Source organism: Leopardus geoffroyi, chromosome C3 (genome assembly GCF_018350155.1).
Source record: "Leopardus geoffroyi isolate Oge1 chromosome C3, O.geoffroyi_Oge1_pat1.0, whole genome shotgun sequence".
NCBI classification, from domain to species: domain Eukaryota; kingdom Metazoa; phylum Chordata; class Mammalia; order Carnivora; family Felidae; genus Leopardus; species Leopardus geoffroyi.
The window spans coordinates 62,752,778-62,777,912 of NC_059338.1; the positions used below are offsets into that span (position 1 = coordinate 62,752,778).

General features: G+C 37.8%; 1 protein-coding gene across 24 annotated transcripts in view; it reads right to left on the minus strand.

Moving 5' to 3' along the window:
- Nucleotides 1-3,127: 3,127 nt before the first annotated feature.
- CEP170 (centrosomal protein 170) overlaps nt 3,128-25,135 on the minus strand; it is a 127,536-nt gene continuing 105,528 nt past the window's right edge. For 7 of the 24 annotated variants that reach the window (XM_045453143.1, XM_045453141.1, XM_045453134.1 and 4 more), the window contains 6 exons: nt 20,252-20,399; nt 18,022-18,192; nt 13,746-13,834; nt 7,588-7,681; nt 6,801-6,852; nt 3,128-5,177 (listed from right to left, as the gene is read on the minus strand). In XM_045453143.1, coding sequence (XP_045309099.1) covers nt 4,888-5,177; nt 6,801-6,852; nt 7,588-7,681; nt 13,746-13,834; nt 18,022-18,192; nt 20,252-20,399 — 844 coding nt within the window. In that variant the 3' untranslated portion in view covers nt 3,128-4,887. Of the gene's footprint in view, nt 5,178-5,216; nt 5,453-6,800; nt 6,853-7,587; nt 7,682-13,745; nt 13,835-18,021; nt 18,193-20,221; nt 20,400-25,135 lie in introns of those variants that run through there. The other 17 variants (XM_045453146.1, XM_045453142.1, XM_045453140.1 and 14 more) reach the window with 8 other exon arrangements.

The window sequence follows — 25,135 nt, forward strand, 5'->3', positions numbered from 1 at the left end:
ACTCACTTTATTGCAGTAGTCTGGAACCCAACCTGCACTATCTCCAAGGTATGCCTGGATACGCATCAATACGATATACCTATGAAGAGAGCAAGAGCGAGAGCGAGCGAGCGAGTGTGCTGTATGGACAGATCTGTATCTCTATATACCTACGCAGAGGGGGATATATAGAGATAGATTTATGTGGAGATTGGTCCACAATCCACACACTTAGATGTGTAAAAATATGCTTTCTATAAACCAGCGAAGTTTTTGTTTCAAGTACCCCATCACTGCAGCTAGGAGGTTTGGGAGACATCCCTCTGCCCCCAGGATAGGACGGTGTACCTCTGAGAGGCCTACTGTCCTGGGAGCCTGAGGCTTCGGTGGCAAGGTACTCCTTCTTTCTGGTGGTGAAATCAAGGGGAGCTCCCACGCTACACCCAGTCTGCTCGCCACACTACACTGGTTTTTCCTGGGGGTATTGCTGTCTCCCTGGGCGGTGCTGCTGTGAAGCTATAGCAACCGCTCCCCGCCCCCCTCCGCCCCAGGACCCGGAGTCCTCATCTTCTGCTGTGCAAGGAATCCTCTCTTTCAATTCCAGCCAAGAGACTGCATCAAATCCAGAATGTCTGCTTTCATTTCTCTGAAAGCCTTATAAATTCCCCGAAGGGCTTTGGTCTTAACACTCTCAAAAACAGACAGAATTAATTACAGGTGAGATTTGCTTCCTATCTTGCCACATTCCTCCTCAGAGTCTATGTATGAGCGATTGGTTTGGCCAAAGGGAGAAAGATGAGGGCAAATTCTCAAAATACAGCCCTGGGTAAGTAGTGCCTGCCACAGAGAAGGGGTTCAGTAAGTGCTAGGCCTTTTTTCCTGGAAATGGTGCCATCGTCACTAGGATGTCCTGGTTCAGCCCAAAGCACGGGCACTCTGTCTGTGGGCAAAAGTGAAATGAGCCAACAGTTGTGGTGAAGTCACAGAACTGGAGGATTTCTGGGAGAAGCAGTAAGAATAACAAAGAATGAAAGAGCCAGCGTCTGGCCACTCATTTGCTAAAGGGGACGGGAAGAGAGGCAGAATTACTGTAAAGATAGCGAAGTATGTTTCAGCCACAAATCTGGGGAAGAGAGCAAAGAGTATAATACCTGAAGGTCAGAGAATAAAAACTAATACAGCAGGAAGATAGCTCAGAGACCGGCTGGCTAGCCGACCACCGCCCCCCTCCCCCTCCCTCCACAGATAACGAAACAGGCTGGAGTTGAATTCGCTTGCCGTAAGCCAAAACTACAGTAAGTTTAGTTGCAGGATTTCTAACACCACTGAGACTCGACTCTCTTGTGTCTTCATGACAGAGAACAAAGAGGACCGGAGCAGTCAGTCAGACCCAGGGTCACATCTTAACTCCCACACTTACTTTCTTGCAGCACGACCAGCACCTGGTGTCCTGCAGGGATGTTGTTCCTCCTTCAGATGAGAGACAGTCCTAGCAGACCAGTTACTTCCTAAAGAGTGAGGGGTTCTGCAGCAAATGTGTATTTCTAGAGAGGAGCCTATAGAAAACACCTTTTAGGAGACAGGCATGTAAACAATTCACTGGGAGGAAGACGCAGGATGTAATCTTTCCATCTGACATGATCAATGTACTTAATTTTTAGTTTCTATTTTCTGTCACCCTATTCTAGAACAGAAGGCCTGTGAGGGTATATTTAAGGTAAGTGTTAGGCACTCAGTACCTATTTGTTGAACAGATCTGTGATTTGGGCTCTAGCAGAGAAGAAGAGGTTATGACAACATGGTGAAAAGAAGGTTTTCTAGAACAAGGAATCTGAGAAGGCGTTCTGGAGGAAAAGAGGAAGGGGAACCATTTCACAGTCACAGACCACGTGGACTGGCAGGGACGTGGAGAATGACCATGATGCTCTCGTTCTGCAGATCAAAAGGAGAGAAACACATTTTAGCTAATGAGGGATGTGTCTGGATCCCATGCTTCTAAGTCTAGTTTCCTTTCAAAAGTTAGGGTCTGGTCAGGCAGAGATATGGCAAGCAAACTCAAGGATAGATGAAGGAGGCAAATGGCACAGATACTTGAACGTACAGGGTCTATTCAGGAAGATTAGTTTGGTGATTTGGAAGGAAGAAACACGCATATACAGTGGGGGGAGGGAAGAGAAAAATGCAAGTATGCGGCACAGGCCTGTACTGTGGCCCAGTCAAGTCAGGGAAGCTTCATGAAGAAGAAGACAGAGGATATGGGGCAGCAGGAAGGAAGGAGAAAGGGAAGCTACATGCATAGAGCAGTGAAGGAGCTTGAGACTGTCAGGAGCTAGTGGGAGAGTCTGTATCAGGTGCACACAGACATGAAAGAAAAGGACCAGATCGTGCAGAGCCTCCAAAGGTCAAGCTGAGAAACAATGTTGAACGGTAAGAGGGAGACAGTTAAGATTCTTGGGTGTGGACGGTACGAGGAAAGAAAATGAATCCAAATGGATAGTTCTCAAATTTAGGATGTCCAAGATATCTGAAATTTCTTCTTTGTTCCCCAAACAGATCACTGTCATAGAACCTTCTGATGACTGATTCTAGGCCAGTTAAAAATAAAGGCCTTGCGTGTGCACATTACATTAGGAGTATTAAGCTAAGAGAATCAGATTTACAGAGATCAGCCAAGAAAAATTTTTCTTTCTTAGTCAAAATACTATGAAGCCTCACAATTATCACATGTTAACTAGAACTGAAGGATTTTTTGTTTTGCTAAGCCTTGGAAAATAGTTACTTGATAAACTGATGAAGTATTAGCAATTCAGATGGTAGAATAAAATGTACAATCATTGTGTAAAGTTCCAGAAACACTTTATTTAAAAATGGAGTTGTAAATGCATAACAAAATAACATAAGTAATAAATGTAACAAAAATAAATAAGGAGGATAATGTATTCATACAAAATAAAAATAACATAGTAAAAGGCCAAATGTTTATAAGTGAACAAAACCGTGTAAACACTTAAAAGGATAACGTAAGTAGAGTAGATGCTAATATTTTCCTTGACAACTCCTTACCTTCCACTTCCACGGGGGTATAATCAGTACCCAAACATTAAATAAAAGAGGGAACAATGGTGTGATTATTGTGTTCGACTTTTTCTTCAAATGGATATTGACCCTGTTTTAATGTTTCACTTATTCCTTCAAAGCATTTGTATCATTCCATTCATGTTCTTTAAAACCTTCTCTTCAGTCTTCCTTTATCAGACAGAATGGAGAAGTTAGCTTTACAAGGAGAATAGTTCATTTACCGTGTTTTTTAATTTAAAGAAAAATATGAGATTCATTATACAACAGACTTCTGTTTTTACATCTCTACAAAAGGCTTTTTTTTTTTTTTTTTCTTTTTTTTGCATCTTTATTAACTGGCCTAACAGTACAGGAGTTTTTAAATCTTGTAAGGTTTTTGAAGTGCATGGACTTAGTTTGTTTCTTGAAACAAATGTAGTATAGGATTATTGCTGAAATATTAAAGACCATTTCGTACAAGGTGCAAAAGTTGCAGTTTTAACCTTTATAGACTGATGGGGTCAAGGGGAAAATCCAAGTCTGCTAGTAATATTTAAATGAATTCATAAGATTCACCCAAATTATAGTGTTCTGGAAACACAAAGATAATTACTTTCTTTTAAAACTTAACCAAATGTAAACTTACTGGAAAGAGAAAAGACAAGTTTACAGAAGGTATCTGTCACAGGCTTCCTGTTCAGTAGCACAGGCCCGAGCCTTCATCGTTGCTGTCCTGCAGGGTCCTTACAAATGTATAAGACGGACAGGATTTACTACTGGGTCCTACAGGGAAACACACAGAAGCAATTCATTGCTTGGGAGTGAAACTATCAGCTAATCTTATGACTACTGGCTCTCCAAGTCTCCTAATGAAGAAAATTTTAACTTCATGATCATTTCAAGGGAATTTTTTTTCGACTGTCACATATAAACTTGGTAACACAGGACCAATATACGTGTTGTCAGATTAAAAAATATACTCCACCTAAGCAGTCCAGTTTAATCTTTCTAGTTATCATTTGCCCTAAAATGAGACAAAATCTTACTTCCGTTAAAAAAAATTGAAAAAAAAGTGCCAGATTAAGCTTTTTGAAAGTGGAGTAAAACACTGAGGGGTTAAAACAAATACAGTATTATCAATCTCCTATGTACAAAAAAGACAGTTAGTCCTTATTGATATATAGCTATGTCCACCTAGCACTCCCGGCAAATCTTAGTGCAAACATAATAGTTCATCTCCGTAAACCCCAAGACAATTTACGTAGCAACAAGGTTATATAAATCACATAGATGCTGGAAAATTTCAGAACACAAGAAGGACTATTTTGAAAGGTCAGTTTGACTGTGGAGAGTAACAGGTCATTGTATCCAATGGTAATGAATACTAATATAAATCCTATTATTAAGAAGCAAATATAAGTGTTTAACAAATCTGTACAGATGAAGAAGAAGTCCATTTCAGGGAGCAGCTTGGCACAGAAGACATGGGGGTCAGAAATGTTGGGTATTTAATTTGCTTGTAGGTCACAGCATGGCTTAAAGAAAAAAAACAAAGATCTATGAAGGGAAAGGATGCAATTACAGAATTCAATTTGAAAATCATAAAACCACAAAAGGCAACACTGCCACAATCTGCTTTTGCCTACGTGTGCATCAAGTGGTTCGCTAATGGTCTGCAAGGATTAATAGGATGCCACGTCACAGGTAAAAAATAAATAAATAAAATTAAGAAGACAGAGATAACAAGATTGTAGCTGACCAAGCTGTCTTGTTTTGTGTAAGTCAACACTACGCTGCTGCCAATATTCCTAGTCAATCCACAGGTAATTATTTTTAACAACCGAGAGAAAGTCATTCATGTACTGTAACGTCTTCCTCTTCCCCATCAGGGTTGAACCTATTGAAATGTATACTGAAATCAGCCTCAGACTCAGCATTCTCAAATTCGGCCGACACAGGGATAGCGGCAGGGTGGAGTACCCTAGCTTCTGGTTGGCAAAGTGTTGGTGTCTGACCCGGGCTGCCGTGGTCATTCACAGGACTTGACTTCTGCTTTGGTGGAGACGGCAAGATAGCACTGGGGAATCCCATGTTGTTCAAAGCCTCCAGAGTTCCATCTGGGTCAATCATAGCATTGATTGCTGAAGGGGAAAAAAAAAAAAAAGGAACACAGGGAAAAAAAGAGAATTGCAGATGCAGTTAAATTTGGACATGAACACTGCTCATGACTCGGATAATACTTCAACTACTGATGGTTGTATGATCTTAAAACTTGCTTAATCCTCTTGACACTGTATTTTAAACCCATTTGTGATAATTCTGGGGCTGATCTACATTGGAGATTATACCGACCTGATTGCTTTCTCTGGTACCCTGAACAGGCTCACACATGGGCCTTCTGGAGTCTGTTGGAAGACTGAGATTTGAAGATGTGGAATTTAAGAAAGATCTTTTTGAAATTTGCTCATCATTGCAAGAGGATAGGGATAATACTGGTTGTGCTTTTAATAAGCACTCCTAGATGTATTACTACTTGGATAACTGGGGATTCATTGCTAAGATGGGGTTCAGAGTAACTGGAAGGTTGGGGAGGCCCGAGAGAACATCCTCACACTTTGAATGCTACCACAAGCATGTTGTCCCTTTTCTTGGGTAAGGATGTGGGGCCATCAGCCGTGTGCATGTGTGTATGTGCCACTGGGCCTCAGGGACACCCTCAGAACCTCTAAACTAATATCCCATGGCGGCACCCGCGAGCTGCACAGACCTGGCTACTGCATGGGAGGGGCTTTCATTCCAAAAGATCCTTGAGTGGATGAGGAAAACTCTTAGGGAGTGATTTCCAACTTGGCGTTGGGCAGAGGAGGAAGTTGGCAGAAGGAAGTACCTCTGATGTAAGAATCACTCAGAGGTCCTTTTCAAAGTATACTTCCATTCTACCAGCTAACAGTCGCTGTGTTATTAGCAAGACACTTTTCCCCATGGGAGCAGAACACATAACCCTTGGGGTGTGGAAGCTGACTGGATGTTAACAATCACTGAGCTACGGCCAACAAACAATGCCTATGGTAATTCAAGCAACAAAGACTGAGTAGAATTAGCAGTTAACTCTGGAAGCTATTTGTTCTATCGCTGCAGATTCTAGCTCAAGACACACACAGGCATTAGTGCCTGAGTAAGATGTGCCACATACCCAAACAATGGCCCTGTCAACGTTCAGGAGGCAAACAGAGTCCCTTTCTCTTTCTTCTCTCTCTCCTTTTCCAGCCCCTTTGGCCAAGATGCACTCTTTTCTTGTGGTTCATCCAAACAACTATCACTCATTTTAGAATACAAACTCATTTGGGGTGACATCATAAATATAACTTAAGAAATGTCAAATCAGATAAATAATATCAACTGTCAATAAGGATTCTGAGTTGCTCACACATATTTTAATACACTATTTTACATATTTTTTATGTATTAGTATTTATATACAAGTAAAATAGATAATATATAGAATACTATGACTTCATCTACAACAACTAGCCCACATACCCAAGATTTAACTTTACCTTTTTATTTATACTGGATTTTAAAACTTCCTTTTTATGAGTAATTTGGATACGTAGAACTATATATCCATACGTTACTACATTTAACCAAATCACATTATAATATAGTAAGACTATTTTAAGAGATACCACATTCTAAAGTGGCATCTTAGAATGTACTTGTTTGAAATCATTAGCTCTTCCTACTTAATTCAGTAGTAAATGTACCTTGTAGCTGCTTTTCAACTCTTTTCAGCTCTTGTAAGATAGAAGAAATCTCCTGTAGGGAGAGCAATGACAAAAATTAGCTTACTGTAAGGAAAGCATTTTTATTTGAATAGCAACAAATCTCACACTCCTCTTATTTGGAATATTTAACATCTACATGGCATGACATCTGCAGCAACAAGACAGAAAATGATTATGATATCCCATAAACAAGATGCAAATTTTATAATCTTTAATGTTTAACTAGAATTATTTTTTGAATGAGATAATGGTAAAAGATGAAAAGTTCAAGATAATACTACTGTAATAAGCAAAGACTTTGAAAAACTTGCACTGATCAACCTCACAACAACTTTGTAAAACCGCGTTAAGGATTTTCTTTGAAAAATGCATGAACTGCAACCTTAGTTTTAGTAAGACTCTCTGACAATGAAAATCTGTACAAATTCTTAAGGAGGAGATAAGCAATCTACTGAGTAAGAGGAAATGATTCATGTCAACTTCTATTTAAGTTTGGCCCCTATTTCAAAACGCCTATTTATAATATATAATTGTTACAACAAAAAGAATGTATTAGCGAGAAACACAAAGTTCCTCCTTCATACTGTCTGCAGCTTTGAAGCAATCAACATTTTAAGCCCCTATGACAGACAGCTGAAGGTGTAAAACTTCCCAAATCTGGGTATTTGTATCTATTTAAAACCGTAAATCAACAAGCACTTCAAAAGTAAGCATATCATTCCCTTAAACCTATTAAAATGCTTTAATTCAAGCAGAATTCCCATACCATGCTTGAGGTTTTCACAATCGGGACTTCACTCTCAGCTCTTAACTTGCTTTCTATTTCATCCCAATTCCGATCCTTATCTTTAAATAATATCCTAGAAATCAAAAAAACATAAACATTTTACTTTTCAGGTTTTAAAAATCTGTCATATGTTTAACAGTCAAAGCTACACGAGGATAAAGAAACCACTAAGCAAAAACCGCAAATAAACTACTGAGCCAATATTACCAATTAGCTCATTTATGTGAGAAATCTGTATCAAAAAAAGCAAGTGTGTGGTTGTGAATACACACATACATCCTTTCACATTTATCACATTCGTTACTGAAAACCAAATATACAACAAATGTTGATGACACCACCTCCAAATTGTTTTTATCTAACATTTGTAATTAACCATAAAATGACCACTTACTAAATTAGCACAACTTGGTTCAGAAAGAATGTGTGCAGTATAAACCTAAAATGAAATTAAGATGAACACAGACCGAATTAGGTATGAAGAATTTCCAACTGATTAAAGTGTGAACGTTATTTTAAAGGCTGAAAATTGGAGTACTTACTGTGCTTTTCTTTAAAAATCTTAATTCAGGTTAGATTTGTATATGATTAACCAATTAGAGTAAGACACTATCCTTCTGATAAAAACAACTGCCACACAGATAATTATCCTTACATTAGGAACTAAATATCTTAACTCAATATCTTAACTTATTAAATATCTTAACTTATTAAAAAAAAGTACCACAAAGTTTTGTCTTTCAAAAGTGGTGTCCTTCTCTCCCAAATACTTTGGAATCTTTGAGAGAGGACTCAGCAGCTTTAGAGAGACATAAATAATAGGCACCTTTCTGGTTTCCCTCTAAGATTTCTTTGTTGAGCCTGGAAATCTAGTTTAACTGACTTTATATAAACATCACCAGTGTACAAGTAAATAAATTATTACTACTGGAAGCTGATCAGTATTTAAGTAGTAAACTAAATTATATTATTTGTATTTCTTCAAAGATCAATATGGCAAGTACAACTTACTTTTGGCAAACATGAAATTCATCAACATCAAATCAAGTCTGGAACATCTATAATTATGCATCACCATTCTTAAAAGGGCAATAATGGTTCTAGAAACTGATAAATTTTCTAAACCTGAAAGGCTAATAAATGTCCTTGCCAGCTGTCTAAGAGCTGTTTTCATAATACTAAGATAATTAGGGCACTTATGGAAATTATGGGATATTTGTAAAAGAGTCCTTGCAGCATTGAGACTGGCGGGAAGAAAACAGTGACTGTTTCATGGACCAATGGAGAACTGCAACGGACTTGTATAATAGAGCAAGTCCGTGCTTAGCTACAGCGTGCTAAAAATTTAGTGAATTTTGCCAGAAGATGGTTACTGGGTATAATGCTTGGGCTTCTCAAACTGTTAAATGGTACATATTTCACCTCTGCTTTTTTGAAAATGGCTTAGAATGGTCACCTGAGGTCCCTGACTCCAGAAAAGCTGGAGCTCCTCCAGAGCTTTAAGTACTGAAGGGATGAAAAACTTACTTTAAAGATAATCTGTAAATATTGCGGTATGGACTTAAGCCAAACTTACCATTTTGGCTTTAGGAAGTGAACTCTAATACAGTATTTAAATCTAAGGAAGCAGAAAACTAGATCAAGACATTACTTTAGACTAGGTCATACTGGTTAGAACTGTTTTTGTTTAAAGGTCATTACAGATCTTTCAGGAAAAAATTCATAGCTTTTGAGTGATCTTCGTATTACATTACAGATTCAAAATGGTAGACTAAATGTCACCATGGGAACACATTAAATTCCAAGGATAATTTCATTCAATAATTTAACTATTAACCTAAAAAACCTTTCTTTGATAAGGCAGTTGGTTTTAGAATAAAGTCTCTGGTTCATACTCTACGACTTTCACTGTCTATTCTCTAGTGCCCTTAATCCATGCAAATTAGGGTTACAAACTGGTAGTCTACCAACACAGGGCCATGCTACGCAGCTTGAGGGGGTCCTTTTCACATGGAATACTGTGAGAACTCTGTAAAACGGTTTTTGCATAAATATTTTCAGCCGTGCCCATAGAAAGCATTGGGGCAATTTATTTATTTATTTATTTTAATATATGAAATTTATTGCCAAATTGGTTTCCATACAACACCCAGTGCTCATCCCCAAAGGTGCCCTCCTCAATACCCATCACCCACCCTCCCCTCCCTCCCACCCCCCATCAACCCTCAGTTTGTTCTCAGCTTTTAACAGTCTCTTATGCTTTGGCTCTCTCCCACTCTAACCTCTTTTTTTTTTTTTTTTTTTCCTTCCCCTCCCCCATGGGTTTCTGTTAAGTTTCTCAGGATCCACATAAGAGTGAAACCATATGGTATCTGTCTTTCTCTGCATGGCTTATTTCACTTAGCATCACACTCTCCAGTTCCATCCAAGTTGCTACAAAAGGCCATATTTCATTTTTTCTCATTGCCACGTAGTATTCCATTGTGTATATAAACCACAATTTCTTTATCCATTCATCAGTTGATGGACATTTCGGCTCTTTCCATAATTTGGCTATTGTTGAGAGTGCTGCTATAAACATTGGGGTACAAGTGCAGCATTGGGGCAATTTAAATAGGTGTATATTGTTAGGCCCAGGTAGGCATTTGAGCTTATAACTCCTGGCATAAAAGTTAAAGGCCAGTCATTCTCCAAACTGCCTGGTACTCCACACAAAAGGTTCAGGCTCTCTCCCTTAGATCTTATTAAAAATTATACCTATCTTTGAATACTACCTTCCATAAAGCCTTCCTTCATTGTCCTGAATGAAAGTGATCCTTTCTTTGTCTTTATCTGTAAGTGGGCACCAATCTACCACATGCTACCCTGTACAATAGTTAAGTGTGTATATGCTTCACCTTGCTGATCAGATTGTAAACCCCGTAAGGGTAGGGATGAGGTTTTATCCTCCTTATGATCTTCCACAGAGTCCACCATCGTGCTTTACAACACATGGTACAATTCAATGCTCACACTGAAGGCAACAATATCACACTTGATTGAGGCATTTTTACGTATTTAACCTTTTTAAATTCTGTCAAGTTTCTGGGACAGTAAGATCAATCAACCAATGAATCAATGTGTTTTTTGGTCTCAATTTTAATTAAATGCTAAAGCTACAAAAAGTAGTTTTCTTTGGAGGAAACTAGGGAGGAGTTCAGTGCAGACTGAGAAAGATACTTGGTAGGAAGCAACAGTCAACAGGAAGAGAGAATGGTATCAGTCAGGGACATGATGAAGTCTACTGAATGAATACATGAGTGAATGGGGACCCAGTTACTGTGGAGGACGACTTGTATTTCAATAGGTGGGATGAAATAAAAAGGGATCTCCATTTACAGGTGAGAAGACTTCAGAGTTTTCCTGCTGGTAGGTCGCATGACCACACGATGAGACCTACATGTACTCTTATGGTAACGTTGGCTATTGAGAGGACCCTATTAAGGTATTAGCTTTCCATGGTTTTTTATGGTAAAGTCCAAACTCCTGAACAAATTCAACCTACATGGACCCTCCCTTACCTCTCCAGGGTCATCTCTCATCGCCCCCAGTCCTCTTACTTCACCCAGGTTTTGACCATCTAACACCATGCAAAATTTAGTTATATGGGTCATCCTTCTAAATTTACTGGAAGAGAAAGCAAACTGCCTTTACAGTAGCTTAAAACATATGTTAAAATGGTTGTGTTTTTAAAAGAACACCTTAAACACAATATTTTAAAAAGGTACTTTTGGAAGAGTTTTAGAAAAAAATTATCTAAATGATTTCTCTTAAACTAGATAGTTAGCCTTGCAATTCAATAACACGGTGTTCAATGTGTTTTTACCATCATTAGGTACTTATCAAACACTGATGATATGTATTATTTCAACATACAAGCAATATAAGATTGTGTGCAATATTATAATTCACAAACCATATTCAGACATGGTTTCATTATATCTTAAAATTTTATTTATAGGAATCAGAAATTAAGCCACAGCATCAATGAATTTCTGAAGTATTTTCACATAGTTTTTATACCTTGAGCCTTCTTTTATACCTTGAGTCCTTATCTTGATATCCCTTAAAAATGTACCAGTTTATCTCTTCACTGTATTGTCTTGTAAAAAAATATTAAATTCTCCTTAGGTTAAAAAGGATAATGTAATCTACATTGTCATGTCCTATTTTTTACTTTTTAGATTTTTTTTTTAGCAAAAGTAATACAGAACATGGTTAAAAATACAAATATTTCAAAAAAAAGCATACATATTATATGTAACACCTATTATGTGTGTATGTGAATGTTCATATACATATAATTTTTCCCTCCAGGTTTACTTCTTAAAGGTTTAGGCCTCATAAAATATTTACTCTTCTATACCTTGGTCTTTTCACTTAATACCTTTACCTTTACAAAAGAGTTCTCAGAGAAGTATATTAACAGCGTCTCCAAATACAGTTGAAACACGAGGCATATTACCTTCACAGTGACTGCATGTTTGGCTTTTCTTAAGGAGTACCTTGTACATTTAACTAATTTAAATAGTTATTTTAATAGTTAATTATGCTGCCATCCATGTTTTTTTTTTCCAAGATAATTTACCCGTATCGATTTTCACATCTTCCTATAAATTTTAAGTAAACTGAACTTCCTACAAAGTAATAATTTAATATTCACTCATGAACAAATAGTTACATAGTATATTCTAGGTACTTTATAATTGGACAAAGACCACTGCTCTCATGGGATTTACACATTAGCTCACTTACTGAGCATATCCACTTAAACGAAGTTAGCTTTTCCTGCTATCTCCATGTGATTTGTCTTCATTATTTTGCTTTAATTATCTGATTTTACTATTCACAACTTCTATTCCAACCAAGCCCAATCACCCCTTTTTCCTTTTTATTATTAAAATCACTAGTTATACAGAATAAAAAGTACAAAGACAATATAATTTAATTGGATCCTTTCTAAATTAGGAAAATGTGTCCATTTTAAGGTTCGTATTTGATTGTAAAGAAATCAAATTAGTTGCATGTTATTTATAAATAACACATTCTGTAATTTCTGATTTGGCTTATAAGTGAGCCCACTGTTTTTCTTTTAATCATACTCAGTGACTAAGCAATCCGCACCCTTGGTATCATCTTAGGTGAGGTATGTGTATGTGTCCCCCAGTAGCTACATCACTTCCAAGTGTGCTGTTCCCACCACCTTCTCTGAAAAGTCACAGGGCTCTCCTTCACCACAACAGCCCATCATCCTACGAGTTGCCAGTACAACATGCAGCTGGACAAATTAAGTCCAACCAATTGAAATTTGTAGGGAAAAAAATTTTAAGCCTAACCAATTAGTTATTACACATGAACTAACAATCGTGCCTGCCTAATACCAGGAGTCATGCCTCAAGTTTGGCTCAAGTACTCACTGTAGTTGAAGGTGGTAACATTATTATTCTGAATTTAATTCCACTAAAATTATATTCTAGAACTAGGACATACTGGAAAGATAATGAACCAAAGGGATAAATAAATGAAATAAATATTGATAAAAATAATCTTATATGGGAACAAAATCTCCAAATTTCATCAGACTGAATGATTTTTGACTGCATATTATTTGTCCTGCACTGTTTTGATGCCCTCATAATTGAGTACACAAGGCAGGCAAGTAACCAGGTATTCTGAGTCTTATAAAATTATGCAATACTGTCCTCTTTACTGATGAGGAAGATGAAATTAGACTCAACTTTCAGGTCTTATAAAAGCCACCCCCAAAGGTCTGTTAAATACTTACCTATTATTTTGTGGAGGAGTAAACTGTTCCTGGTTATTAATAAAGTTAACCTAAGTAATTAGAGCTGTTAACTCTCAATTACAAAGGGCTGATTATTTAGGACATTTCTTTCCCTTTTTGCCCCCTGCATGTGATCTAGCTTATGGCTGTTACTTACACCTACAAAAGACAAGGAATGGGACACTGGCAGCAGGAAGACTCAGTGCCACCGGCTTCACTAGCTCCTACTAGCTGTGGGGTAGCAGGCTCGCACAAAGTGGAACACGTGTCTGTTAATAGTGGAAGCCGGGAGGTTCCAGTGACAGAACAGTACCTGATCTTTCCAGCTGTTTTATCTATAGACTGTCTTATCTTCCTAGAAAACTGAAAGACGGATGACAGCAGCAGATTATCTCCCATGACCTGAAACATCCAAAGAAATTATATTAAAATATTACCACTGTATTGTAAAACCATTGAGAACACCAGTCACAGCCCACTATGTTTAGGGGCATTTAGTATGTATGCTAATTTTAATAAAAGGTCAATGAAGAATATAATTAGAATTAAACTGTATAACTAAACTATATAACTAAATTGAGAAAGAGAAATAAATATCAACAAAGGAGTTCCTTTTTTAAAAAAAACTTGCCAAGGTTCCATGTTATTTTGGTCCACACCACTTTTAAAAACCAATCCATATTATCTTATCTTCAATGACTATCATGATCCTCTCTCTCATGCCTCCAAATCGAATGATAATAAAAGGGAAAATACAAATAATTTAGAATGCTAAGTTTATTATCTATTCTTTCACCAAATAATATGAACGTAGAGATGAAGAAGATTACAATCCTGCTCTTTGGAGCAGAGTCTAGTGGGAGAGATAATTTTTAAAAATTTACTCAAAAGAGGGGCGCATGGTTCAGTTGGTTAAGCGTCTGACTTCAGCTCAGGTCATGATCTCTCAGTCCAGGAGTTTGAGCCCTGCGTTGGGCTCTGTGCTGACAACTTAGAGCCTGGAGCCTGCTTCAGGTTCTGTCTGTCTCTCTCTCAAAAATGAATAAATGTTAAAAAAAAAAATTTACTCGAAAGAGTAAGTTTTTATTATGGAGATTGGTACCACCCTACCTGAAACTTATGGGCAAAACTAGGGCTTGGCAAACTTCTGTAAAAGGCCAGAGAGTGAAGGTTTCAGGTCATCTGGTCTCTGTTACAACTATTACCAAACTCAGTGCTATGAAAGCAGCTATAGGTAACACACAAACGAGCAGGCATGGCTGTGCTGAGATACCACTTTATTTATAAAAACAGGTGGCAGGCTGGATTTGGTCTCCAGAAGCGAGAAAAAGGACTGAACTTGGGGCTAGATGTGCGTTCCCAAATCACCTCCTTGTATGTCAAAACTGTATTTAAACTCTGCAAGACAATCCAAAAAATAAGATATGGCCTTGGAGGTTAAGAAGCTTTAAAGAGCAGTGTGGGAGTTAAAAGTACCTAGGAAATACTGCTAAATATTTTATCAAAAAGAACATAAATAGGTGCTAACTTTTGTGAATTGGTGTGAGGCAAATTCTAATGAAAGGGAGTTCAGTGAAAGGAGGCAGAAGTAAGGAAGGCACCATGGAAAATGAGAACCCGAGAATGACAAGGGCTGGGGGATAAGGGTTGACAAGTCAGTGGGGGATAAAAAGTTACTTAGGATGTGATCAGCAACATACAGGCAGTAAAAAGGCTACATAAACATGATTTTGAGAGCCTTGAGAAAACAAGCCAAAACAAGAGTGGAAGACATGTATCACTTAGGCCAGGGCAGGGAGTGCGTGTTAAAAGCATCTAGAATAGGGCACCTGGGTGGCTCAGTAGTTAAGCGCCTGACTTTGGCTCAGGTCATGATCTCAGGGTTTCTGAGTTCGAGTCCCACATTGGGTGAGCTTGAGCCCCGCTTCGGGTGAGCCCCGCTTCTTTCTCTCTCTCCCTCACTCTGCCCCTCATGGGATTCTCTCTCTCTCTGCCCCTGCTCACTTTCGCCACCCTCTCTCTCACAAAAAATAGATTAGTAAATAAAAATAAACCAAACAAACAAAAGCATCTAGTATATAGTGCAGTGGCAGCCATGGAGCTAGCTGTGTGCTTTCCCATTGGGACGTTTTTTTCTACTTAGTATTATGCAAACATACACATTCTTACGTACTTTTAGCTCCTGTTCCTTAAATCCAGGGATGCACAGGATGCCAGCCTATGACCAAACCCTTTTTGCCCGCTGCTGCTTTCTACAATCTTCTCCTACCCATGCCCTAAGGCTTTTTACCTGTACCACCCGTGCATGGTGTCCTTCAATTAGCTCGTTCCATGGTGCCATTTGAAATAGCCAGTTTTTGGTGAATAAACCAAACTATATCCTTGAATTTTTCCCAAGCTCATTTCATCTAATTTCCATTATCATAAACCTTTCCAATAAACCTCTCTTTACTTGATTTGTCACTGCCACATTTACTTAATAATTTTTATCTGCATTGGTTCACAAGTATATAGAATTAATCACAATTCTTTTTAAAAAAATTTTTATGTTTTTTTTTGAGGGGGGGGAGGGGCAGAGGGAGAGGGAAACACAGAACCTGAGGTAGGCTTCAGGCTCCAAGCTGTCAGCACAGAGCCCGATGTGGGGCTCCAACTCATGAACCGTATCATGACCTGAACTGAAGTTGGTTGCTTAACCAGCTGAGACACCCAGGCACCTTTAATCACAGTTCTTAATTCATGACATAGCTCACTAGTCCAATACGGACCACTTTTTCTTTCTTTCTCATGAATAACGTAAGAAGCACTTATGAATCTAACACCAAAACAAAGGCTAGAATGCAACAATAAGCCATTTGCTCCCGATGCCATAGGAAGAGGATACTTGCCTCTGACCTCAAGCTGTGTGATTTGGTTTCACCAATGGGACAGTAGCAGACACGACATGAACGTGAAGTGTGCCTGCATGGTGGGGCTTGCTCCCTTGTGTTTCTGATATAACCACGACAAGAACATGCCTTAGCCAGCCCACTCGTCCAATCAATAAAAGACACATGGGGCAGACCTGGACTCAACCTATAACTTTTTTTTTTTAAAGATATTTCAAAGTTTATTTGAGAGAGAGGGAGGGAGGGAGGGAGGGAGGGAGAGAGAGAGAGAGAGAGAGAGAATGGGGAGGAACAGAGAGAGAGGGAGACACAGAATCTAAAGCAGGCTCCAGGCTCTGAGCTGTCAGCACAGATCCCGACATGGGGCTAGAACTCACGAATTGCGAGATCATGACCTGAGCTGAGTTGACGCTTAGCCGACTGGGCCACCCAGGCACCCCTCAACCTGTAACTTTCAATTGTCCAGCTGAGCTGTCGCAGTTAACCCACAGGTATGTGATAAATTTATGCTTACTGCTCTATGCCAGTGAGATTTTTGTGGTTTGTTATACAGAAATAGCTAATAGAATCTACTTCTACTTCTATGGTTTTCCCCTCCCCATTTCCCTATTGCCCTCCGCCCAAGTTGAACAGTATCTTAAATTCCATTCATCATTCCCTTGCTTTCCTTTTTATATCATGTGTTACTTCCATTTCTGTCCTAAGTATATCTTTTCATTTTTAAAAAATGTATGAGAAAGAATCACATTATATATCTTCTGAGAATTACTTTTTTCATTTACTGTTATACTGTTAAAATTCATCCATGTAGTGGCATAGTGCTGTACTTCATTTATTTTTATTACTCTGTAAGTATTCAATTTGTGAACATACCAGTTTATACATTCTCTTTCTGCTGATAAAAAGTTAGACAGTTCCCAAGTTTTTGTTAGGCCCATAGTGGTACTATAAATATTCTTTTGCATGACTTCTTTTGGCAATAGGAAAGGGTTTCTCTTGAGCATGTACTAGAGGTAAAACTGTGTGATGTGATCATGTGACATGTTTACATTCAACTTTAGGAAATAATGTCAAACTGTTTTTCCAAAGTGTGCCAATTTAACCTCTAGTGGCAACACAAAAAGGAGTCTATGTATCCAAGCTCTCCAATACTTGCTATTTTAAGATTTTTAATTTATTGCCAATTGAATAAGAATCACATTTTCGCCCTGAAATGTATTTCTCTGAATACTCATGAGGTTTAACATCTCTATTTTGTAGACTTCAGTTAATTTCTCTTCAGTCAAATGCTGTTCATGTCTTTTGGAGATTTTTCTGTGGAGACTGTCTTTGCCTTAATTGATTGGTAGGGCCTTCTTTATGTATTCTGTATACTACTCCTTCATTGACTGCATGTTTCACAAAGTCTTTCAATATACTCTAATTTATCAGTCTTTTATTTTAAAGCTTTTTTGTGTCTTTTTTTGAAAGACATTTACCTATACTTTTAACTAAAAGTTTTAAAGTTTTGCTTTAGCCCTTTAGAAACTTAACTCATTTGTAGTTGATTATTTTGTACATGATTTAATGTCAAGATGAAACTTCACTCTATTCATAAGGGCAAGTACTTTTTTCCCCAGCCCCATTTATTGAACAGTTCCTCCTTTTCCCACAACAGGACATGTTTCCTCTGATATTTGTTAAAGTTTGTGGTTTACTTACTTCATCTCTGCTCCAGGTTCTCCGCCTTGTAATTGTTAAGTGATCAGGAGGCTCTGTTGGTTGAGGTCTTGGATCATTAGACCGACCGTTGTTTCCTTCTGGTGTTTTAGAATGAACTAATGGAGGGATCTTTCGGAAGTTGAGGCTTTCATCAAAAACACGATCAACCAACTAATAGGACAAAAGCATATCCTTATGAGAATAATTTGGGTAAGTACCGATATTGGCATTATAATTTTTTTTATTAGACAGAAGTTATTACATTCTCAAGTAGTAACAGAAGCATGATATCTTCAATAAACCAATTACTCTTTCTTTTTATAAGTTCTTCAAAGGTGCCTGTTTAATAAAATAGATGTTCATCTACATAGATTTTTAAAATCCAAAACACAGAACTTTGTTAAGTTCAATCCTTCCATGGATAAGATTTCCCCCAACTGTAAAACAGATAGTAAATAGAAAAAGCTGAGCCATGTAGATGGACAAGTTCATTTTACTCACAATGCCTTACCAATGTAAAATAATGTTTCTTTTTCTTTTAGTTTCCTATGTTGTTTTTTGTTTTTCTTCCCCAAATCCAGGTGCCAAATTTCTTCACAAATACATAAATTGCAAATTCCAATTAAGTTTACAAAGGAAACAATTTTTAAATCCACAACGTAAGTATTTTGGTCTTAGGTAAACTTTTAACAATGCTACAGCAGTTACATATTCTAGTGAAAATGACATACTGCCATCTACAGCGCAAATTATACACATCCAATAATACAAAGTAACTCAGGTTTACTGAAGAAGGAATAAGTTTTAGTACAATATTCTAAGATAAAACAAAAAGGAAAAATGAAAGTCTATTCAATGAAATGACTGAGTAATTTTACTGGGTCTGCGTGAGTGTATAATCATGTTAGGTAACATTTAGTTAGATAGCTGAGGAAATAATGTCTTCATCGTTTTAAATGTACCAGAAGAATTGTGTATGTCTTGCCACCAAGAAGATCCTTTTGTTTTTCACCAATGAGGATGATTTTATATACATTTACAATTGATCAATGTGGTAACAAAACTCTACACAGATTCACAAAAGCTCATTTACCAACTTAGACAACACATGAAGGTGAAAAACAACAACTACAACAACAAAAATGACCATTAAAGAACTGGATTATAGAAGGAATGTGACAAAAAGCAAAGGAAGAGATTATTAATAGAGTTTGTCAAAATCGAATCTGTCAAAAAGGCTAGCCATTTGGAGCTACTATTGATGACATTATTTTATAAAATTAACGAAGCACATTAGAGGCTGGCATTTTTTCGTGTAAAAGGCTAGATAATAAATACTTTCAGCTTTACAGCCATACAGTGTCTAACTACTCATTTCTGACATTATATCACAAAACAGCCAGATAATTAAACAAAAGAATGTGGCTTTGTCCCAATAAAACTTTTAATTCATTCTCTCAAATGCCAATCTTTTGCTTGTATTTCTGCACCAGATTGAGAGCCAACATATCAGAATACCATTTATTTTTCATTATCCATTAAAGGCACCCTCTGGAGCAACGTTAGAGAGCCAGAGAGCAGGAGGTCCCGGTTTGGGGAAGGCAATAGTCTCTACGTGTTACCTTGCATTCCAGAACTTACAGGAAGGTTTCAAAACCTGAATATGCATGTATTTGTGTGTGGGTGTGTATGTGTATATATCTTTGTGTATATATGTGTGTATATCTTTCAGTTTTCAAAGTATCCTTAAACATATATGTGTAATTTTCAACAGAATTATTTAAAGTTAGTGGAAACTGTACAATTTTTCCTTTATTTGCTATTAGAGATATCTACTAGCCAGCTACATATAAAAATGCCTTTTTAATTGAAGTATTTTCATAGCCAAATTTTATGGAAGTGTTATACAATCATTTATCAAATTTTAGTTTGCTTTTCAGATGTCACTTATAGTCATATTTTCCAGTGAAACTATATACCAGTAATTGGCAGACAAAGTACCGGTTTTAAATAATTTTACAGCTTCATGGAATAATAGACCAAATGTTAGCCTTTGCTAGTTTTGTTACAAAAACATAAAAAGAAAAATTTTAAACCAAAGTTGGAAAATGCAGAGCTTCATGCAAACAGGGAGGGTGGGTATAACTCAAATAAACTCAGCAAAAGGCTAAAAGCAAAAGAAACAAAGAAAAGGAAGAACCTTCTGCATCTGTCCATGAAGATCTCCTACCTCTTCTCTAGTGTCTATGGCAGAGCCCGGGGTGGTGGCCGCAGTGCTTACTGTGGTGCTGGGGGCGGTGCCCGACGATGTCACTGAGTCTATCTCGCCTGCTACGTCGTTGATTTCCCGAGCAATGAGGGCAAGATCCTGGCTGATCCTGGTGACAGTTTCAGAAAAGAAGTTTAATCTCTTTTAAACAACAGCTCTAGACACAATCATTTGTGATAGAATCCATTACATAAGCTCGACATCTAATTAAAGATCTGTACCAAATACTTAAGACTTTTTGGAAATCCTATCAACTATTTTGATATTCAAAAAAGCTTTCAAGCTTTAATTCCAAAAATTAATAAAATTAAATTTCATGTCACTTTGAAAAATATGTTAAACACCCTGAAGTAGTGACACATCTTTCAAAATACAGTTCATGTTAACGACCAGCACTAACAGATGACAGCTCTTAGACGTGGGGGTGGTAAACAGAACCCCAGGAGTCCATGAACCTGATAAGAAGGAGCAATTACAACTTCATTCTCACTAACCTCCACCTGAAGCTTAGCACTTCTCTCAGTGAGAATTCGGGTAACAAACAGTACTGGAATTAGTGATACTGGGTTTTTTTCCACCCACAGAAATCATAGATAGTATGGTTGCTATAGGTGTCCCAGAGCCTTTCATCATCACTGCCTCAAGATTACTGCGGTCATTAAACCCACAGCAACAAAGTTCCATGTATTACTCTGTCACTTTAAAAATACTTTGATAACATTACAAAGAAATGCAATCATACTGAAACACAACGAAGTAATTTCATGTTTATGTATTTATTTAGTTTTAAAGTTTTTAAATTTTTTTTTTTTCAACGTTTATTTATTTTTGGGACAGAGAGAGACAGAGCATGAACGGGGGAGGGGCAGAGAGAGAGGGAGACACAGAATCGGAAACAGGCTCCAGGTTCTGAGCCATCAGCCCAGAGCCTGACGCGGAGCTCGAACTCACGGACCGCGAGATCGTGACCTGGCTGAAGTCGGACGCTTAACCGACTGCGCCACCCAGGCGCCCCAAAAGTTTTTAAAAGTTTATTTTATTTTGAGAGACAGAGAGAGCACAGCAGGGGAAGGGCAGAGAGAAAGAGGAAGAATCCCAAGCAGGATCCCAACTGTCAGCTCAGAGCCTGATGCGGGGCTTGAACTCACAAACTGTGAGATCATGACCTGAGCCAAAATCAAGAGTCGGATGCTTCACTGACTGAGCCACCCAGAGTCCCTATGTTTATGCATTTAGAAGCACTGTTCTGAGGGGCGCCTGCATGGCTCAGTCTGAAGCTGAAGTGTCTGACTTCAGCTCAGGTCATGATCTTGCCACTCACGAGCTCGAGCCCTATATCGGGCTGTATGCTGACAGATCAGAGCCTGGAGCCTGCTTCGGATTCTGTGTCTCCCTCTCTCTCTGCCCCTCCCCTACTCGCTCTGTCTCTCAAAAATAAATAAAAACATTTAAAAAAAAAAAAAAAAAAAAAGAAGAGGCACCGTTCTGAGAAGAGATCCATAAGCTTCCCCAGGTGGCCAAAGAGATTAGTAACCCCGACACAGCACTCTGTTATGCACAGCACCTCACAGTACACATGAGGTCATTTGAGAGGCACAGAGTTCTTGTGAAGTAGGCCTTCTCTAACTGAATGTGAATGAGGACACATTCTCAGAGAAGGTGAGAGGCTTGCTCATGACAACACAACTTACAAATAGCTAAGGCAGAGGGCCACATTCCAGGTTTAGAGCTCATTCCCGGAGAGCCATTTATTTGTGTCATCAGCCACACAGATTGAAGAACTAAATAAATATTACCAGTGATAAGCAAAAGAAAAAACTGATTTTTCTCTATTTTTAAAAGAGAGAAACTTACATAATCTACTACTGATATTCCTATTTTAATCAAAAAGATTTCAATTCAATGAGACTTGAAAAATTTCTAAGTTATGGATCTACTGAACTCAATTTGGCTACTTCCACAAGGAAGGTTTTGAAATGACAGAAGGTTCAAATGAAAGCTTCTTCAACTTTAAAATCGAAAGCAGAAGCAAAGTAAAACATGTTTTGACTTGAGCAAAATGTAAGACTTTCAAGGAATGCAGTAATTGCATAATAATTTAACTACAGATTAAAAAAAAAGGTGCTAAATGGAAGCTTATGGCCTACCAAGAGCAATCTGTGGTCACTTCCTTTATTTATCAATACAAAAAGGTAGGAAGAACACCAATAAACACTTTCTGGTCTCTTATTATGTTCCAGGAACCGTGTTATGACCTAAGGGCTATAATGATGGAGAAGCAGATAGAGTCCCTGCTCTCATAAGCTTACAACAATTGTAATGAGCACCATTACATTATAATATAGTCAAAACCACTATTTGATAGTGAGCACCATTATATTTGTTTTTTAATTTTTTTTAAGTTTATTTATTTTGAGAGACAGAGAGAGCAGAGGAAGGGCAGAGAGAGAGAGAGAGAGAGAGAGAGAGAGAGGGAGAGGATCCCAGGCAAGCCCGATATGGGGCTTGAACTCACAAACCGTGAGATCATGACCTGAGCCAAAACCAAGAGTCGGACGCTTAACCAACTGAGCCACTCAGGCGCCCCGTGAGCACCATTATAAAGAAGCTTTATGCTCATCAACTGACTTCATTCTCACAGCCATCCTGCAGGAGGAGAGGTATTCACCATCTTGTTTTACAGAGGAGGAAAATAAGGCTTAGGAGAAGTTATGTGACGCTTTTTTTGGTCAAGGTCACAAATGGTTAAGTGGTATAACTAGATCTTTTTATTATGTCATGCTATATCTCACATAATCATTCCATATGTAATTTTTAAAGGCTTGTTAACTGTCGATATAATTTTCTGAGCAAGAGTTTAAAGTGTTCTCTAAGATGATATATTCAATTTTTGCATTTCTGAAACAAATGAAGTAGGATGAAAAACAGAATAACCAAGCTTAATGAGACAAAAAATAGACAAGCATGAGCTTATCCAAAAAATCTATTTTTTGCTCTCAAGTTTTGTATGTAGACTTTTGTACAATGAAGCTTCTGATATTTGTAGAAAGCAGGAGTTAATTAGAAAAAAAAGAGTCAAAAAAGACAATAGCAACGTCAACAGGTCATGTGGTAACAACTGTACCAACACGAACAACTCTTAATGTGTGTATACACAACATACGTTGTTCACTTGGCAAGCACCCCAAAGCCACCTTTTCGTTTGTGAGTGTATCGTGTATATGCCAGTGATTTCTTACACAACAATTTGTATCTGAAAGTCAACTCAGTAATACAGACCGTTAGACTGGTTTAAATCCACTTGCTTAAAAATCTCAGCACCTACTAAAACCAGCATTAGGAATTCTAAAAAGCAAAATTATCAAGAAAATCAAAGTTATAAATATCTTCAAGTAGAAATAATAGATTTATGATTCAGTGTAAAGTATGGACCTATTCATAAGGTTGTTACATCGAAGCTTACGAATTCCGAAAGCTTCTAGGTTTACACTCACTGGAATATTTTATAATAACGTATTTCTTTACATCTCTTGTATCTGTGCTTTTTTCAATGCTTAAATTTGTAATCCTCGTTCTTATTCTCAGTCTCCACCCCCATCAAATCTGCTAGGAGGGGAAATTCTAAAATGATGCACACATTTTATTTGGAGTTTTGCAATCCATCTGCTTTCATTGCTTTCAGATACATGGCTGAAAAATACACCTTAAAAAATTAAAATCCCAAAGGCAAGTTTTATTAACACAGTGCTACTTAACAAACCAGAGGGAAAAGGCATAAAGTCATTAGAAGTTAAAAGGCCTGGCCCATCAGCTGTCCCGCTACAGGTAACAAGACACACAAGAGACAGGAGTAATAAAATGCACATAAGAAAGACAGAACCAAGTGAAAGTGTCACCTCCAGTTCCCCTGCACTTTCCCCTCAGCAGCATCTTTTCTGTTTGGGGGCAGGGAAGTGGGTGTGGCCCGGAAGGAGGGGTCCAGATTTCAAAGAGGTGGCCCCCTAAGGGGAACCATCAGGTGCCTCCTGAGCTGCAGCAGGTCCCCCCTCCACGTGAAGGGAAATGATGTCAGGAAAGGGAGGCCAGCCGTGCCCACAAGAATAAAAAGAGGTAGACACTCCCTCACTGCAGGCGTCCTGTAGTCTCCTAATAACTCAGGGATCCCAAAGCACATACATATATGCCTGTCCCCTAACTGGAACTGGCTTACAATGCTTCAAATATTAGTCTCCCAAAAAGCGATTTATATGGTAAAATAAAAATGTTTAAGAAGCACAGTGAGATTAAAAGGGCATGTTCTCAAAGAATGATAAGCAATTAAAAGCAATTACAATAGTCATTAGCGACCAAAAACCATAGACATTACATTGAAGTAATGAGCCAGAAAAAACATAATTCACAGAAGTCAACAGAGCAAAGGAAAAAAAAAAAAAAAGATAAAACACCATTAAATTATGGTTAAGAGTTTATTTTTTTAAAAACCATCTCTGGACTATTACATATCACATTCTTTAATAATGTTGCCAAATGTAAAACTTGGAAGTTTAGGGTCTTCAATTGAAGGCAGAAACAACTGTAGCGTGTCACGGGGAAACGTTTAGGTGACATACAGTATACCACAGTAAAATGTACTATCTTACAAAATGAACAAAACCCATATTTTAACTACAATAGCATCTGTTTGAGTACAGCCTCTCCTCAGTGTTCAAACATGATAAGGTACTCATTAAAAATCACATCTGCAGCATGAATCTTACTTTTTAATCATATAACCTAAAGGGTATAATAAACAAATTTAATATTCAAAATAATAAAGGGTTCAACTGTACCTCACGAATTCATAAA